Genomic DNA, 17,109 nt, shown 5'->3' on the forward strand with positions numbered 1-17,109 from the left:
GTAGGTAGAGAAAAGGACTGAAAATGTGTGTTAGTTGGAGTGGGCATCATGGGACAGGGAGGCACAGAAGTGGCTGAGATCATCAATAACATACTTTGCCTATTTAACAATTTACCTAGAGCACCTTTTAACTGCCACTGCATGACTAGGGTTTTTCTGCGCCAATAAATGAGAGCAACAGCACAGTTCCTGCTGTTGCCATCATCAATATTTTGGAAAGAAGAGAGAGAGTGTACGTACACAGGTGCACATACATGTATGCACATACTCGAACCCTAATTTCTATTTATATTAAATTAGAAGTTGGGTAATGATAGGAATTGGGGGTTAGGGAAGTGCCTCAAGAGAAGATGGAAAATAGCAAGAGTAGATGGAAAATTCCTCAGCCATTTGATGATTTGCTTGATTAGCTATGTTTTACAGAAAGGAGTTTTATGGAAAATTGTTCGTGGTGGCCAGGTACAGGTGCACTGTCTGCTAGGTGGAGATTGACCCATCATACTATTATTCACAACGTATTTAAGTTTCAGCCAGTTTCAGCTTACATATGTCCCTGCATTGATATGGACACTCCTTCTTCCCAGGTTTTGAAGCGTTCCACTTCCCACCCCGTCCTCTGCCCCTTCCTCTTCCCTTTGCTACTGCAGATGTCAAAGCTGTCCTGGAATTTCCTCACCCTCTAACCCAAGTATCTTACATTTCTCTTCACCTGATTGCCAGCCCAGAAACTCTTCTGGAAAAGGAAAGGAACAAGGAAGGACAAATTGTCAGGTTTCTTCTCCACTTTCTTATGTCTGATAATGTTCCCCAAATTAAACTGTGAATTATGGCAACATACTTATTCTCCACTGACCTCTTCTGTCTTTATTTTCTGAAAATTTGCCACACACTAAAGAAATAACCAATATACTCACTGGGCTGATACTCTTCCCTGAAGAAGCTAAGCCTAATTTTAGTAATGTATGTACTAGAAGACACACCATATCACCTATCACCTTTTCTGCATCTTTTTGGGGGGTTTATGAACCCTTTAAACTGCAAGCTTGTCCAACCTGCCTTATTTTGTTCTTGTTTTTCTTTTGTTTTTGTTTTAGGCTTTTAGCAGGGTGAAGCCATGATTTTTAGTTTCTACCTCTAGTGATAAGTGGAAAAGAGGGATGAGGAAGAGGCTTTAGTGGCTCACCAGAAACAGAAACTAAGAACCCATGACTGTATTCTCTCCCTTGGGCACCCCTGCAAAAGAATTCTATAAAAAACTGTGGACTTCTTCCCTAGGTTAAAAAAAAAAAAAAAGCTTCGACACACATATACACTCCTGAGAGGTCAAAATGAGGATAGAAAAGCATCCCTTATATTTGGTGGCGTGAAGGTTATTATGTCTATAGCAAGAGTTAATGTGCAATGGCTCTGAGCCTAACTGGAGGATGTTGAGTGAGTGGACAGTGAAGGAATAAAATGAGCCAAGTGTAGACAGTGCTTTTGAAAACGTCACTGTGACGTGACGGGAAACAGGACAGCAGGTGGAGGGATGTGAAGGGGTGAGGGAGGATTTGCTTTATTTTTATATGAGCATAAATGCTGATGGAAAGGGCCAAACTGAGAGGAAGAGGTTGAATACAGACAAGAGAAAAATTGATAAAGAATAATGTAAAGTTCCTGTGAAGGCAGGAGGAAATGGGATCCAAAATACAGTAGTCTTTCTTGGATAACCATCACATATAACATTGTTTTTGTGGGGAAAGAAATGCAATTTAGTTTCCAAATAAGTGACTTACAAATGATCCTTTCCACCACTGCTATTTTGTTAGTTTAAGACTTCAAGGGTTGCTGGATGCAGTGGCTCATCCCTGCAATCCCAACACTTTGGGATGCTGAAGTGGGAGGATTGCTTAAGCCCCAGCCTGGGCAACAAAGTGAGACCCCATCGATACAAAAAAACAAAAAAACAAAACAAAAAAACAGTAACTGTTTTTCACTGTCTCATTGCAAGGTTGTTGAGAATTAGTAGTAATGTGTGTAAGCATGTAGGTGTGGTGGCGTGTGCCTGTGGCCCCAGCTACATGGGAGGGTGAGGTAGGAGGATCCCTTGAGCCCAGCAGGTCAAGGCTACAGTGAGTGATGTTCATGCCATTGCATTCCAGCTTGGGTGATAGAACAAGACCCAGTCTCAGAAAAAAAAAATTAGATAAATAAAAGACTTCAAGGGTTGTCAGTTTTGCCAATTATTTCCCAAAATAATAGAGGAGATAGGATGGTACAATGAACTGCAAGAGCCCCATTCTTGGCTCAGACACTAAAATGTTAGACAACCTTAAGTCAATTGCACTAAAACGTTAGACATCCTTAAGTCAATTGTTCATGTTTCACTTATTGTTGTTGTTGTTTGTTTTGTTTTGTTGAGACGGAGTCTCGCTCTGTCACCCAGGCTGGAGTGCAATGGCACGATCTTGGCTCACTGCAACCTCTGCCTCCTGGGTTCAAGCGATTCTCCTGCCTCAGCCTCCTGAGTAGCTGGGATTACAGGCACACGCCACCATGCCCAGCTATTTTTTGTATTTTTAGTAGAGATGGGGTTTCACCATGTTGGTCAGACTGGTCTTGAACTCCTGACCTCGTGATCTGCCTGCTTTGGCCTCCCAAAGTGCTGGGATTACAGGCATGAGCCACCACACCCAGCCCATGTTTCACTTGTAAAATTAAGAATTTAGGTTTAAAAGGCAAAGCCCAGGAGTTCGAGGCTGCAGTGAGCTATGATTGTGTCACTGTACTCCAGCCTGGGTAACAGAGAAAAAAAAAAATTAGGCTTCAGAGGCATTTGAGATGTGTTGGTGTTGGTGGTGGGGTTTGACTGTTATAACAACTAGGAATGCCTCTGGTATTTGGTACCTAGGACCAGTGATGGTAATGGTCCTGTAATACACAGGCCAGATTGTCACAACAAAGAACCATCCTGCTGAAAGCCTGTAGAGCTCTTGATGAGAAACCCCAGGCCACCGCTAGGTTCCCTTTTAGGACCTTTCCAGCTCTAAAGTCAAAATTACCTGAGGAATTTCAGTGAATTAAATGCATCTTTTAAGCCATTGAGACTCTTTCAAATCTCAGGGATAACCTTTTGTTTTTCTCAAAATTAGTAGTGACTTTGGCTGGTTATAGACTTTAGCAAGCTTTTTGAACCAGGTGCTATAGCTATGGTAGGCCAACCAAAATTGAGAAATATAAGTTTGACTTATTCCCTTTTTCTCCCCTTGTATTTCAGGTACTATTGGGATTTTCAGCCCCAAGGTGAGTCCTCTTTGACCACGTACGGTTTTATGCTAAAAATGTGTAAATGGGATTGTTTATTCCTGTCTCTTCTCTACAAGCTTCTTCACAGAGTGGCATTAACCATTTCCAAGGAAAGTTAGTGGAGTGTTTAATTAACCTTCACCCTGCTGCGCCCCCCTGCCCTGCTTTTTAGCAACAAGAAGCTCTATGCTTCCTCCTTCTAAGTGGATTGTTGCTAGATTATTTTATAAAACCAAGGCTATAATATGCTTTAATTCCTTGAGCTTTGTTAGGTGCCAACAGGATCCAGTAGCATTCAAATAAAATGGTAGCCGAATCCATAATAAAAACCTTGGGAGGGTTCCAACTCAGCTAATCCTTCATTTGCTCCAGAAATAAATTCCAGTATGTTACCTCCTCGATCACAGTGCCCTTCCACACAGCCTGCCTGTCTGGCAGCAGAGAAATGTCAGAAATGGAGCAGTGTTAAAATTCCCACTAGAACAGTGTTATCACATTTTAATATGAGCCTCGCTGCAGCCTCAGTGCTTCTAATTGCTTTCAAACCATTGTTTTCCTGCTTTTGCTTGATGAACCCAGCATCTGGCATGATTCTAAAAAGTACTACAGACAGCTGTGTGCAAAATTAAAAAAAGAAAAAGGCCAGGATTAAAACACATTTTTAAAAGGTTCAGAATTGAAATTTTTTTTCTGAATTCAAACAGTTTGAGGGGATATCTTTTAAAGTATTTGCCTTCCTTCTTTTTAGTACTCTGGTTGAGAATGTCAGAATCATCAACCTGAATATTATCTTAATTTCTTGTAAATGGAGGGGCTTTATTTTCTCAGATAATCACAGAGTTTTAGATCAAACTTACAAATAGCTTTATAAACTATTTTGCTCTATAACTTTCTTAACCAATTGTAAACTTTTTAAGTACTTTTTATTCTCTTAATGTTGTCACTGTATCCAACCTCAGTGAATAGTAATACCTTAAATAAATTAAAATTGTGAGTGATTATAATAGTTTTATTAAAATTTTTATTTTTCTGGCTCATACCTTTAGTGTATTTCAAGTTTTTTATAAAGCTTTATTTTAAAGCCATCTTTAAGAAATAAAAACCATATATTTTCAAAGCTTCTTGACTCTTGTAAGTTAAAGTTGGAGCACTTACACTATTTTACGTAATGTGATGTGCTGTTACTATATATCTCACTGTCCTAAAGCATTTATAGCTGAAAACATAGATTGAGCAGTGTATAATTTTATGTAATAATGTAGCAGTTTGCTTTGCAAAATGTGAATTGCACTATTCAGGAGATGGCCCTATAGTTCAGGGTTTAACAGATGTTTACCAAAATCCACAGGGGGAAGCACATGATTGTGAACTGGCAGAAATGAATGGAACTGTGACGGTAGAATTAATTACGTAAAGGAGAAATAAAGAGTTAGTGTCAGAGATGTGGTATAGGAATAGGTTGAGAAGAGAAAATAATTTTGGAGCTTAACACAAGAGACTATATTGGACTAAAAAAGACAAAGAGTACATCTTACCAGATTCTTGAAATGCTGGCATTGCAGTCATCTTTCAACATAAAGCAGCTTCTACCCATCCTTTCTCTCTTGGAGAGAGGACAGAGGTAGAGCAGCCAAGGAGACAAGTGAAAATAGTTTATTTAGAACAGAAAACTGTATTTGCTTCTTGACAACGATTAAATATATGTGGCAAAATCTTAGTGCATTTGGAAGTAAATGTAAGGAAAGATGACATAGAAAAACTCATGCCCTAGCCCCCAGTCTCATGCCTTCTCACAGATATTTTCAGGGGTAGGGGGAGTTAGTGAGAGGGTATCTTTTACCTTGCCCTTTTGATCAGACCTTAGCTGATTATGTGCTTCAGTAGCTGGTGGGATGGGTAGGAGCAGTAACTGGTTTAGATAAGGTACAACAGGACAATTTAAGATTATGAAAAGATTAGAAATATGTAAGAAAGGGAACAACTAGCAGAAGAATCTTAAAAGCCCTGGAAAATTGGGTGGTGTTGGGATGGGAGTGAGAAAGAACAGAAATGCTGGCCCCAAACTTTCTGAGCATTTTTATCTGTGACAGGACCCTCTGTACAAGAAGATGATGGGATGAATTTTATTAATTCTGCATCTGCCTAAATACACACTTGAGTTCTTCAAGATATTTGAACTAAACCAGGTCTGGTGCCTGGAAGGAAAATAGTCTTTAATTATAAAAGATCCATTATTTGTATATCCTTTTAGTAGCACACATTTTAAAAATAGCAGCCTTGGCCGGGAGCGGTGGCTCATGCCTGTAATCCCAGTACTTTGGGAGGCTGAAGCAGGCAGGTGGATCACCTGAGGTCAGGAGTTCGAGACCAGCCTGACCAACATGGTGAAACCCCGTCTCTACTAAATACAAAAAATTAGCTGGGAGTGGTGGTGCATGCCTGTAGTCCCAGCCACTTGGGAGGCTGAGGCAGGAGAATCGCTTGAACCTGGGAGATGGAGGTTGCAGTGAGCCGAGATTGTGTCATTGCACTCAAGCCTGGGCAACACGAGCAAAACTCTGTCTCAAAAAAAAAAAAAAAAAGGCAGCCTTATCAAGATATAATTCACATACCATAAAATTTACCCATTTAAAAGGTACAAGTTAGTGGTGTACAGTATAGTATAGTATACTATAGTATACTATAGTATAATATGGTACAGTACAAGTTGTGCAACCATCACCACTGTCTAATTTCAGAACGTTTCATCACCCCAATAAGAAACCCTGTATGGATTCTAGAGCCCATTATCTCCAGAGGTCGAGAGCCCATACTCTTCGTGACTGTTTTTCACTGTCTCATTGCAAGGTTGTTGAAGATTAGTAGTAATATGTGTAAGCATCTAGCTTAGTACCTGGACATAGTGGAAAAAAAAAAAAGCCAGTAGTTTCTATTTATCATAATGGTACATTAGTGGTAATTCTTTCTCTCACATTTCCACCTACTTTTTTTATTGGTCCACTGTCAACTTCCTGAATGATATTTATTTTAAAAAGGAAACAGGGGAAGTAAAACATGATCCAAGGAATATATTACTTTAATGTAGAGGGGATATAAATGGAAGGGCACTTTTAATGAGCTTAAACATAATTGGAGAACATGAAAGAGGCTTTTTATTTTTACTTGACAATAAGACATAATATTGCTTTAATAATTCATGTCCTGCTTACTCAAAAAAATTTTCTACTTAATTTTTTACTTAAAGTTACAAAGAAAAGCCAGTGGAGTTTTTGCCATGGAATTTTTATAATTTCAGTAATCAATATCTAAAAGGTGATATCGATAAGGCAATATTAATTTTGCCCTTAGATTTGATGGTAATATCACTTGAAGTTATTGAGCAAACTGATTTCTTTCATTTTGCTTCAGTTTCCCCTTTTATAAAATGAGTTAGTGACAGTTTTAATCAAAAATTTGATTATAAGGTATAATGTTTATAATTCAAAATTTATTTGCTATAAAAAAAATCTTCATGAATATTAGATTGAATTTCCCACCATAGGCCCAGAATCTAAAACAAATGACATAATATTTAAATAAAAATCTAGGGAAGACCATGGGAATATTATATAGAATAATATCTTTTTTTGAATCCAGTGGTCACTCACGTTACATTTGTGGTAGTGGTAAACATGGGCCAGTGGAATCTCTTGCCAACTTGATTCTTTGAGTATCTCTATGAGTGGTGTAAAAGGTTTCTGAGAAAATTATTCAGTATATTTCATTATGAAAAAATTCTACTTTGTGAAGCTTAAAAAATCTCATTTTGAAATGGCAAGCCTATATTCACGTCAAAGTAAATCGATGCCTAATAATACAGCCTGGCAGGCCAGGCACAGTGGCTCATGCCTGTAGTCCCAGCACTTTGGGAGGCTGAGGGCAGGTAGATCGCTTGAACCCAGGAGTTTGAGATCAGTCTGGGCAACATGGTGAGACCCTGCGTCTACAGAAAAACAATTAGCTGGGCATGGTGGCACAAGCCTGTGGTCCTAGCTGCTTGGGAGGCTGAGGTGGGAGGATCACTCAAGCCTGGCAGGTTGAGACTGCAGTGAGCCGAGATCGCGCCACTGCACTTCAGCCTAGGAGACCGAGCGAGACCTTGTCCCAAAACACACAAACAAAGAAATAAACAAATAAAAATATAGCCTGGCAAAAACAAATAGTGCTAAGTGAATAAGGAAATTATAAAGCCATGTTAACTGTAAATTAAGAGATTTAAGAGGTTTACCAATGAATGTATAAACTTTGTGCATTCTGAGTCAAGCAAACTACTAAAAAATGACGTCTATGGGAGAATTAGAAATTTGAACACTGACTGGTTATTTTATGTTATTAGGAAACTACTGGATTTTTTTAGGTGTGGCAGTGGTATTATGGTTAATTTTTTAAAAAATAGTTCTTTATTTCAGAGAGAGGTGTGCTATGATATTTAAATATATAATGTTTGACAAATAGTATGGGAGAGGAGAAAGAAACAGGGTAAGTATAGATGAGACGAGATCAACCATAAGTTGACACTTGTTGAAGCTGGATGATGTATATATGGGAATTTATTACATTGTTTTGTCTACTTTTATATATGTTTAAACTTCTCCATAATGTAAAGGTAAAAGAAAAAGGTTGAGATTGATTAAAAATGTAACATTATTCTTTTATCTCTGTCATGAGACCTAGTATATTAATGCATATATTGCTTTATGCATCTGGATATAAAGTACATAGAATAGTGAACTGATTTTTTAAATTGTTGTTCAAGTTAATGTTTTATGATAGAAAGAGCCTAAGCTTTGAAATCATACCTGAATTAGAATCCCAGCTCCTCTACTTAGAAACTTTGTTAGCTACGGCAAATTACATCACTTCTCGAAGCTTCAGTTTCCTCATGTGTGAAACCTCACTAATAATGTCTACTTCACAGTTACTATGAGTTGTAATGAGTTTTAATGAGATGATAACTCATGAGGAGTGCTTGCCACATGGTAGGCACTTACTAAAGTGGTAACAAGTATTATTATGTCTCAAAGTAGGGCGAGGCAAGTACATACATGTATAAAACCTTTATAATAAAATTTTCACGTATCTTTTCATAAAATTCATTCATTCATTATAGCTGAACCCTGGTGTAGTGCCATGAAACTCACCATGTATATATTTGTAAGGTTTGTATTTATAGAGAGCATTTTTATTGGTGGTAGCCACTTCAGAGGCTAGATTTACAAGCTTTTTGCTATATGGTGTCTGAGACATGTTGAATGGAAGCACAAATGTTGCTTAACTTCTTGTCCCTTATGGTCACATACTTGGAGCATGTAGTTATGACAACTACAAGAAGCAAAACATTAAAGCAGCAAAGAAACACCATCTTTACACTTTAAAAAAAAAGAGGAAGGAAATTTCCTTTGAAGTTGAAGAGAAGTGTTTTTGAATTAATGGAGTGTACAGTGATTTTACTAAATTTTATTTATGAAAATACTCTTTGCATTCATGCCAAAAGGTTTTAGCACAGTCATAAGTAGGATTTATACAAAGAAACACAGCCCAAATTTATGATGTGTTTGCAAATATAAGAAAAAGTCTAAATTTACAATATTTATAATTTATTGTTAAGTATCTTTCCACCACTATTCCTGGAATGCTGATATTTTATAAACACAAGCATTGGTTTTGAACCTAGACTATCTCAACCTATACTACTTTTTAAAAAAGGAAATATTCCAGCATGTTTTTCATGTCTTTTGGGGATTTAATAAGGAGGAAATAAACCCAGGCTGAATACTCCTGCCTTTGGCTTTGACTCAACCTTTTAACATCAACAGTCTTGACAGCTGCTTTTGTGGCTTGACTTCCTTCAAGCATTTTCCCCCTTTTTCTTATTTGCTACATTTTATACAAATTAATCTGCAGCAAGTGGACACCCACACAAACTGTTTTTGAAGTTAATTACTAATTTTGATACCTTTTCAAATATTTTACTTCCTATACATCTACTGGTAGGGTGTTTTTTTTAGTGGAATAATGAATTTCTTAAAAGGGCAGAATAATGCATTTTAAAATTAATGCAGCAGTTGTTTTGCAATGACTATCAAAGATTTTTTTTTTTTTTTTTTTTTTTTTTGGTGACGGTGTCTCGCTCTGTCACCCAGGCTGAAGTGCAGTGGCGTGATCTTGGCTCACTGCAAGCTCTGCCTCCTCGGTTCAAGCAATTCTCCTGCCTCAGCCTCCTGAGCAGCTGGGACTACAGGTGCCCGCCGCCATGCCCGGCTAATTTTTTGTATTTTTAGTAGAGACGGGGTTTCACCGTGTTAGCCAGGATGGTCTCGATCTCCTGACCTCATGATCCGCCCGCCTTAGCCTCCCAAAGTGCTGTGATTATAGGCGTGAGCCACCACGCCCGGCCAAAAGATTTTTTTTTTAACAAAAAGACTCACTTTTTTCCTTTCTAAAGTTAACATTTCCCAAGATTTTTATGTCCTTTCTAAAAGTCCTTCCTGTTCTGTAGTAGATGATATTAAGATATTAAAAAAACTAAATTTTATGCAGGTAAAAGAAATCATTGGAATCAGGTAATGCTGCCTTCTGTATTCCCTACACAATGTATTATGTACAAGGATGTTCATGATAGCATTGTTTGGAATAGCAAACAGACAGCCTAAATGCCCAGCAATCGGGTACTAGTTAAATAAATATACATCCATTTAATGGAATGCTATATAGAGTTAAAAGAAAATGATACGTATATATGTAATATGTATGTAATATATAACATGGAAGGTTCTCCAAGGAGTATTGTTAGATGAAAAGGGTAATTTGAGCAAACTAGCGTGTATAGTTTGTTTCTGTGTGTGTGTGGCACAAGCACACATGTTTTTATTTGTATATAGAATATTTTTGGAAGGATACATATGTATCTATTAACAGTGGTAATCACTGTTGAGGGGGATATTGATATGAATGAAAGAGAGAATATTCTTTGATACTATTTGAATTTTCACCATGTGCGTGTATTATTTTTTAATGTTAAAAATTGGTTAAAATAAAAAATGAGATAAATCTATATTGCTGATATGGAGCAATTGTCAAGATAAATGGTTAGGAAGAAAAGCTGGATACAGAACAGAACAAATGTTACCATTTGTTTAAAAAGAGGAAAAAAATACATATGCCACACACACAGAGACCCTTGTTATATTAGACACAAAAATTCATAGAACACCTAAGAAATCTCACAATGGTTGTCTCTGGAGAGAAGGATCAAGAGAAGAAAGGATAGATGAACTTTCATTATGTGCCTTCTTGTAACATTTGAAGGTTTTGCTCTGGGCATACTTAACTTTTTTTATTTAATAAAGAAGCTTTCCAAAACAAACAAAAAAACAGCATGGTAGTCATCTATTTTTCAGTAGAATCATGATTAGCAGTTTCTTACCCATTCAAGTTTTCATCTATCTATCTACCTATTTATTTATTTATTTATTTATTTATTTATTTATTTATTTTAGTTTTTGCGACAGAATCTCGCTCTGTCACCTAGGCTGGAGTGCAGTGGCTTGATCTCGACTCACTCACTGCAGCTTCCATCTCCCAAGATCAAGTGATCTTCTCACTGTGGCCTCCGCAGTAGCTGGGGCTACAGGCATGAGCCACCATGTGCAGCTAATTTTTGTATTTTTTTGTAGACATAAGGTCTCACCATGTTACCAGGCTGGTATCAAAATTTTGGGCTCAAGAGATTTGCCCGCCTCAGTCTCCCAAAGTGCTGGGATTACAGGCATGAGCCACTGCTCCTGGCCTATTTATTTTGAAATGTTAATTAATGGGCAAGGCCCTGATGATGGTATAAAATAGCAGCATTCTCTGTTGTTTAATGTTTGAGAACGTTGGTATATATAGGTGTGTTGAGTTTACTTATCATTTAAAAGTGAATTTTTTTTTTTTTTTTTTTAGACAGAGTCTCGCTCTGTCACCCAGGCTGGAGTGCAGTGGCACGATCTCAGTTCACTGCAACCCCCATCAATGGGTTCAACCAATTCTTGTGCCTCAGCCACCCAAGTAGTTCAGATTACAGGCATGTGCCACCATGCCTGGCTAATTTTTGTATTTTCAGTAGAGATGGGGTTTTGCCATGTTGGCCAGGCTGGTCTCGTACTCCTGGCCTCAAGTGAAAAAGTGAATTTAAAAATAAATTATATGGCCGGGCATGGTGGGTCACATCTGTAATCTCAGCACTTTGGGAAGCCGAGGGAGGCTGATTTCTTGAGCCTGGGAGTTCCAGACCAGCCTGGGCAATATAGAGAGACCCCATCTTTATAGAAGATACAAAAATTAGCCAAGCATGGTGGTATGCACCTGTGGTCCCAGCTACTTTGGAGGTTGAGGTGGGAGGATCACTTGAGCCTGAGAGGTCAAGGCTGCAGGGAGCTGCAATTGCACCACTGCGCTCTGGCCTGGGTGACCGAGTGAGACCCTGTCTCAAAACAAAAACAAAACAAAAATAATAATAATTTCAAATTAGTATTGAATAATACTCATGGTGACTGATAATGATACCTTTTCTTACCCCATCTTCGTCTTTTTAGAAATTCACAGAACTTCAGATTTTCGTCTTCACATAGATGTCAAGGAAAATCAAGTCACTGAAAATTAATGACTGCTTTAAGTTTATTTGATTAGCCCAGGGGACTTTGGTTGAGGAAAAAAACAACTTAAAATAATTTATCTTAGAAGGTATTATTCCTGGACCAACACAGAAAATCAGGTGAGGAGTACAGTTTCTGAGCATAGAATTTTTACATAAGAATTAGTGTTCATCAAGACTTGTGCCTCTAACAAATTTTCATGTTCTAAACACAAAATATTGAGAGAAAAGTGTAGTTCATTTGAATACAGGCTTTTTTGGTTTTTTTTTCTTAAAACTTTTTTGTGAGTAAGCAGGTTAAGCCTTCAGACCTGAAACCCAATGAATTTGCTTGATATTTTAAGGCTAAATTATGTAATAGGTGGACCCAATTCTACTAGAAAGCATTTATTTTTCATTTGGCTTCTCATCAACACATGCTTCTCTCAGAAACTTGTTTATGAAGATGGCTAAGTATCACTAGCACAGGAAAGGGACTGCTAAGCTATAGGCAAGGGGATTTATATGACATGTAAAATAAAGATTCCAGTTTCTGTTGACTCCTGTGAGGCAAATAGTGGAAGAACCAATCTTGTGAACCTTATCGGTCCTTGTCAGTTGATGTGAATTTAACACACATTTGCCATCCTGGAAAAGTTCTTGATCATGATTAATCTCTAAAAGGTATTTTCCTAAACTTAAAAAGTGATACCACTTACCCTTAAGATTTATGCACTTTACTTGTGTTAGTGATACCTCAATTAAAAAGTAATTTTTTTAAATAAAGAGATACTTTTTCATGTGAAACTTTTTTTCCAAGGAACCAAATATTGAACTGAATTCTTGACAGTGAGAGTTTTTGGCTGTTGATAATGATGTTACATACATGTTGTCAAATACGTGAATGAGAATCCCTGTTTGGAGTGGGATGTGGCATGGGAAGGTTGAATCTTGTCACCATTTGCCATTACAGCTTTAGTGGTATTGGAGGTTTATGTTATCACAAAGAAAACTTACCCTTTCTTCAGTATGTTAAAAGCTGGCTCACATGTTTAGGCCTGCTAATCTTACCCATAATCCATTCTTTACTATGTATTATTTTATTTTTACTCCTTGGGCTTTTGAAAAACATTTCCTATATCTACCTGTAGCCTGTACAACTCTTCTTCTTCTTCTTCTTCTTCTTCTTCTTCTTCTTCTTCCTCTTCCTCTTCCTCTTCTTCTTCTTCTTCTTCTTTCTTCTTTCTTCTTCTTCTTTCTTCTTTCTTCTTTCTTTTCTTTTTTTTTTTTTTTTGAGACGGAGTCTTGCTCTATCACCCAGACTGGAGTGCAATGGCACGATCTCGGCTCACTGCAACCTCTACCTCTTGGGTTTTAAGCAATTCTCTCTGCCTCAGCCTCCCGAGTAGCTGGGATTACAGGCACCTGCCTCCATGCCCAGCTAATTTTTGTATTTTTAGTAGAAATGGGGTTTTGCCATGTTGGCCAGGCTGATCTTGAACTCCTGACCTCAGGTGATCCACCTGCCTCGGCCTCCCAAAGTGCTGCAATTATAGGTGTGAGCCACTGTGCCTGGCCATCTCATTCTTCTTTAATGGAAGATATTAGAATCCAACTAGCCTTATAGTTTCTTAAGTAATGTTGGCTTACCAGTTGGGGCATAATAGACCCTGAAATGCATCAGGATTGTAAACGAGTGCTAAGGCCTACTACAACTTGTTGTTTGGGAGAAAGGAAAGGTGGGACAAGAGAGCAAGATGAACCAATAGTAATAAAATTGCTACATTTATGTGGCATTATATATTTTTCAAAGGACTTTCCTGCTCTGAGACTTAAAGCATGATGGTGCCAGAAAGGAAACACATTCTTTAACCAAGCCAGGTCAATGCTATATTTAAGTATCCAACAGAATCAAACAGAAGGTGCTGGAAAAAAATCAGTATATTAATTTCACTAAGCCTGAGGTGGCTGTTCTAAATTTTGCAAGCATGAAATTCATACCAAAAAGTGATATTTTGAAAAAATTACTACATTACTCGATAATAAATTTCAACTATGAATTGGACCACTTCTTTCTTGACCAAATCATTGACCAAATTTTGTTTTGTCTGTCAGTTCTACTCTCCATACCTAATGTGACTACTACTATTATCACTAGTAATCATAATTTATAGATTTACTTTACTAAAGTTAAAATATTAATTGATAGTATATACCATAAAGTCAACTCACTGGCTGTCATTCAATATGCTTTGCCTTTGAGTAATGATCACGATTTATTAAACATGCAGATTTTCAGGCTATATAGTTCAGTGGATTAGAACAAGAGCTTAGTAATCAAACCAGTTGGGGTGAAAGCCTGGCCCTGCCACTTATGAGTCACCTATATGACTTTGGGTAAGTTATTTCATCTTTGTGTCTCAATTTCTTTATCTTCATCTTTGGGATAATAATACATCTCAGGATTGTTTTGAGGATTAAGTGAGATAGTCCACAAAAAGCCTTGACCCAGAGCTTGTACCCAGTAAGAGTTTAGCTAGCTATTATGTAATTATTATTATTATAGCTAACTTTCTCCTATATGTCAAAAGATACTGAAAATTCAGTTGGATAGCTTTGTAATAAGAATTAAGGACTGAGAATACAGTGGCCCAAAGAAAACAGAACTATGAGCCAATAATTCCAGATTATGATTGCCTGGTTGCCATATGATAAATGTATTCATTTTACAATATATTTATTCACATACTACCAAATACCTAGGTTTATATATTTTGAATTATGTCAAAATCTCATTACTGTTGAAAATATTCCCACTCAGCAGGTTCCATTTTAGTACCAGTTGAATAATACCAGTGGTAGATGGAATGTGTTAGTGTGAAGCTGGAATGACTGCTGACAGGCTGTAATTTGCTTCATGAAGTGTGGGTTGTCACATATACAATTATCTGGTTTGTATTTGTTGCTGCCAGCCCTCCAGTTTATTAACATCCAGGAGTTATGCCTTTATGTGAAACCTAAGAAGGGTTAAAAATCCCAGCATTTTCTTAGAGGGTGGGAGAGGAGAAGACAGTGGCTGCTTTTTTTTTTTCTCTCTCTCTTTTCTTGTTTCTTTTTCTTTTTATTTTTTTAAGAGCTGGGATGATGCTACACACTACAGCTCACCCTACTGGTCAAAATTAAAAACTGCATTACAAAGGACCATTTTCTTGAGGGAAAAAAAGAAAAAAAGAACTTTTCAATTAGCTCCCACTGACATTTTCCTGTTCAATCCACCACTGACAGATGTAGTTCATTCTGAGAATATCATTAAGCTATGCTGCCCTTTCGGTTGTTGGATTCACAGGTGTTGTTATAGTGATTATACTAAGAGTGTCTAATCAGTTTGGCTCCATTTGTGATTATTTAGACTGTGCCACTCTCCTCAAATGTTATCTCTAAAGGTTCTTAAGAAGGCTGTTATTCTTAGTATGATTACATAATTAGCAAACAGTAAAAAACTGTAGTTTTTTACTAAGCTAAGCTAAAAACTAGTCTTAGGCTCAATTTACTTCTTGTACATTTGAGATCCAGCTGGAGCAACTTTTTAAAAGAATGATAAACGGAAACTTTCTTTACCTGACCTATCATTTATTCTGTAGACTTAATGACATTCAGTACCATTACACTCACTGCCAGGGCCTTGGGGGGAAAAAAGGAATATTTATACATTGAATTATAGATAGGTGTAGTAAAGGAAAAAAAAAAAGGAAGATAGGCAGAAAGTCCGACTGTATAGAACAGAGAAGAATTTGAGACCTTCACTATACATAGATTAATCACGAGAACTAACCACACAGATCCAAATGGATATTTAGAAATTGGTGAAGCCTCTAGGATGTTCTCTGGAAAACATAGTACATTTTCTAATGCATGAATATGTGCAAAATGGTATGTAATTTATAATGGAAGTGTTGACAGAATTTTAGTTTTGGTGCAGCAAATGTGCTCTGTAATATATTTACATGTGAGTAACATTTCATATATGGTCACATCTGTACCCAACATATATCTTTAGTTGGTATTAGATTCAATAACTTAGTTGAATGGTTATAATAAGGAACAATAAGCTGCAGTTTTGCTAATATTACTATAGTTCAGCTTTGGGAGCTGTATTACTATTAAATTGGCCCATGAAAATGTGGCAATATTAAAGCTATCAAGCATGAAAACTAACTGGACTTGGATCAGGGAGTTTTATTTATAGCATTTTAGTGAGAATTTATTAGTTTAAAGAAGGAGCTGTATTTCTTATGGGATCTTAAATATTAAATAGAATAGGAAGTCGTGTGTTTCCTTCCAACAACAACAATAATTTAAAATTTTTCAATTTTAAATTAATCTAAATTTCCTTATATAATCCAGAGATACTTGGTGAAGTAATAGCAAACCCTAGTGTTTTTTTGTTGTTGTTGTTGTTCTTTTTTGTTTGTTTTTGAGACCGAGTTTCGCTCTTGTTGCCCAGGCTGGAGTGCAATGGCACAATCTCGGCTCACTGCAACCTCTGCCTCCTGGGTTCAAGCGATTCTCCTGCCTCAGTCTCCCAAGTAGCTGGGATTACAGGCATGCACCACCACTCCCGGCTAATTTTTTTGTATTTTTGGTAGAGACAGGGTTTTCCATATTGGTCAGGCTGGTCTCGAACCCCAAACTCAGGTGATCTGCCTGCCTCGGCCTCCCAAAGTGCTGGGATTACAGGCATGAGCCACCACGCCCAGCTGCAAACCCTACTTTTTAACCACGCCATATAAACAGTTGGCTGCATATATTAATAGAGTCTTTATAATATAGCTCACAATTAATTTGAAGAGAAAAGATGATGATGTAGACTAACATAAAAAAACGAGACTTTACATATTGAATAAGCAAACATATATGTTTTCTGTTATTTGTTATTTTCTCACTTTTTTTAATGCTTAAACCATTTTCTGTCTTTTTAAATTTCTTTCTCATTTCTCTGGTAAAACTGTCATTATGGCCTGTTCTTGTCTCAAAATAGTATCTGCAAATTCAGGACTAAACGGATTTGCCGTGAACTAAAATAGTTACAAGGGGAACATCATCATGATTCATTTTTCTCCCTGTTTTATTTGGAATTGAATTAGTAAATGAAAGTTTTAGCAGTTTAATTC

General features: G+C 37.1%; 1 protein-coding gene across 2 annotated transcripts in view; it reads left to right on the plus strand.

Moving 5' to 3' along the window:
* The window catches only part of SKAP1 (src kinase associated phosphoprotein 1), a 310,267-nt gene that overhangs the window by 72,047 nt on the left and 221,111 nt on the right, over positions 1–17,109 (plus strand). For both annotated transcript variants that reach the window (XM_024235008.3, XM_024235009.3), the window contains exon 3: positions 3,257–3,282. In XM_024235008.3, the coding sequence (XP_024090776.1) occupies positions 3,257–3,282 (26 nt within the window). The remainder of the gene's footprint in view (positions 1–3,256; positions 3,283–17,109) is intronic.

Source organism: Pongo abelii, chromosome 19 (assembly GCF_028885655.2).
Source record: "Pongo abelii isolate AG06213 chromosome 19, NHGRI_mPonAbe1-v2.0_pri, whole genome shotgun sequence".
Taxonomy (NCBI): domain Eukaryota; kingdom Metazoa; phylum Chordata; class Mammalia; order Primates; family Hominidae; genus Pongo; species Pongo abelii.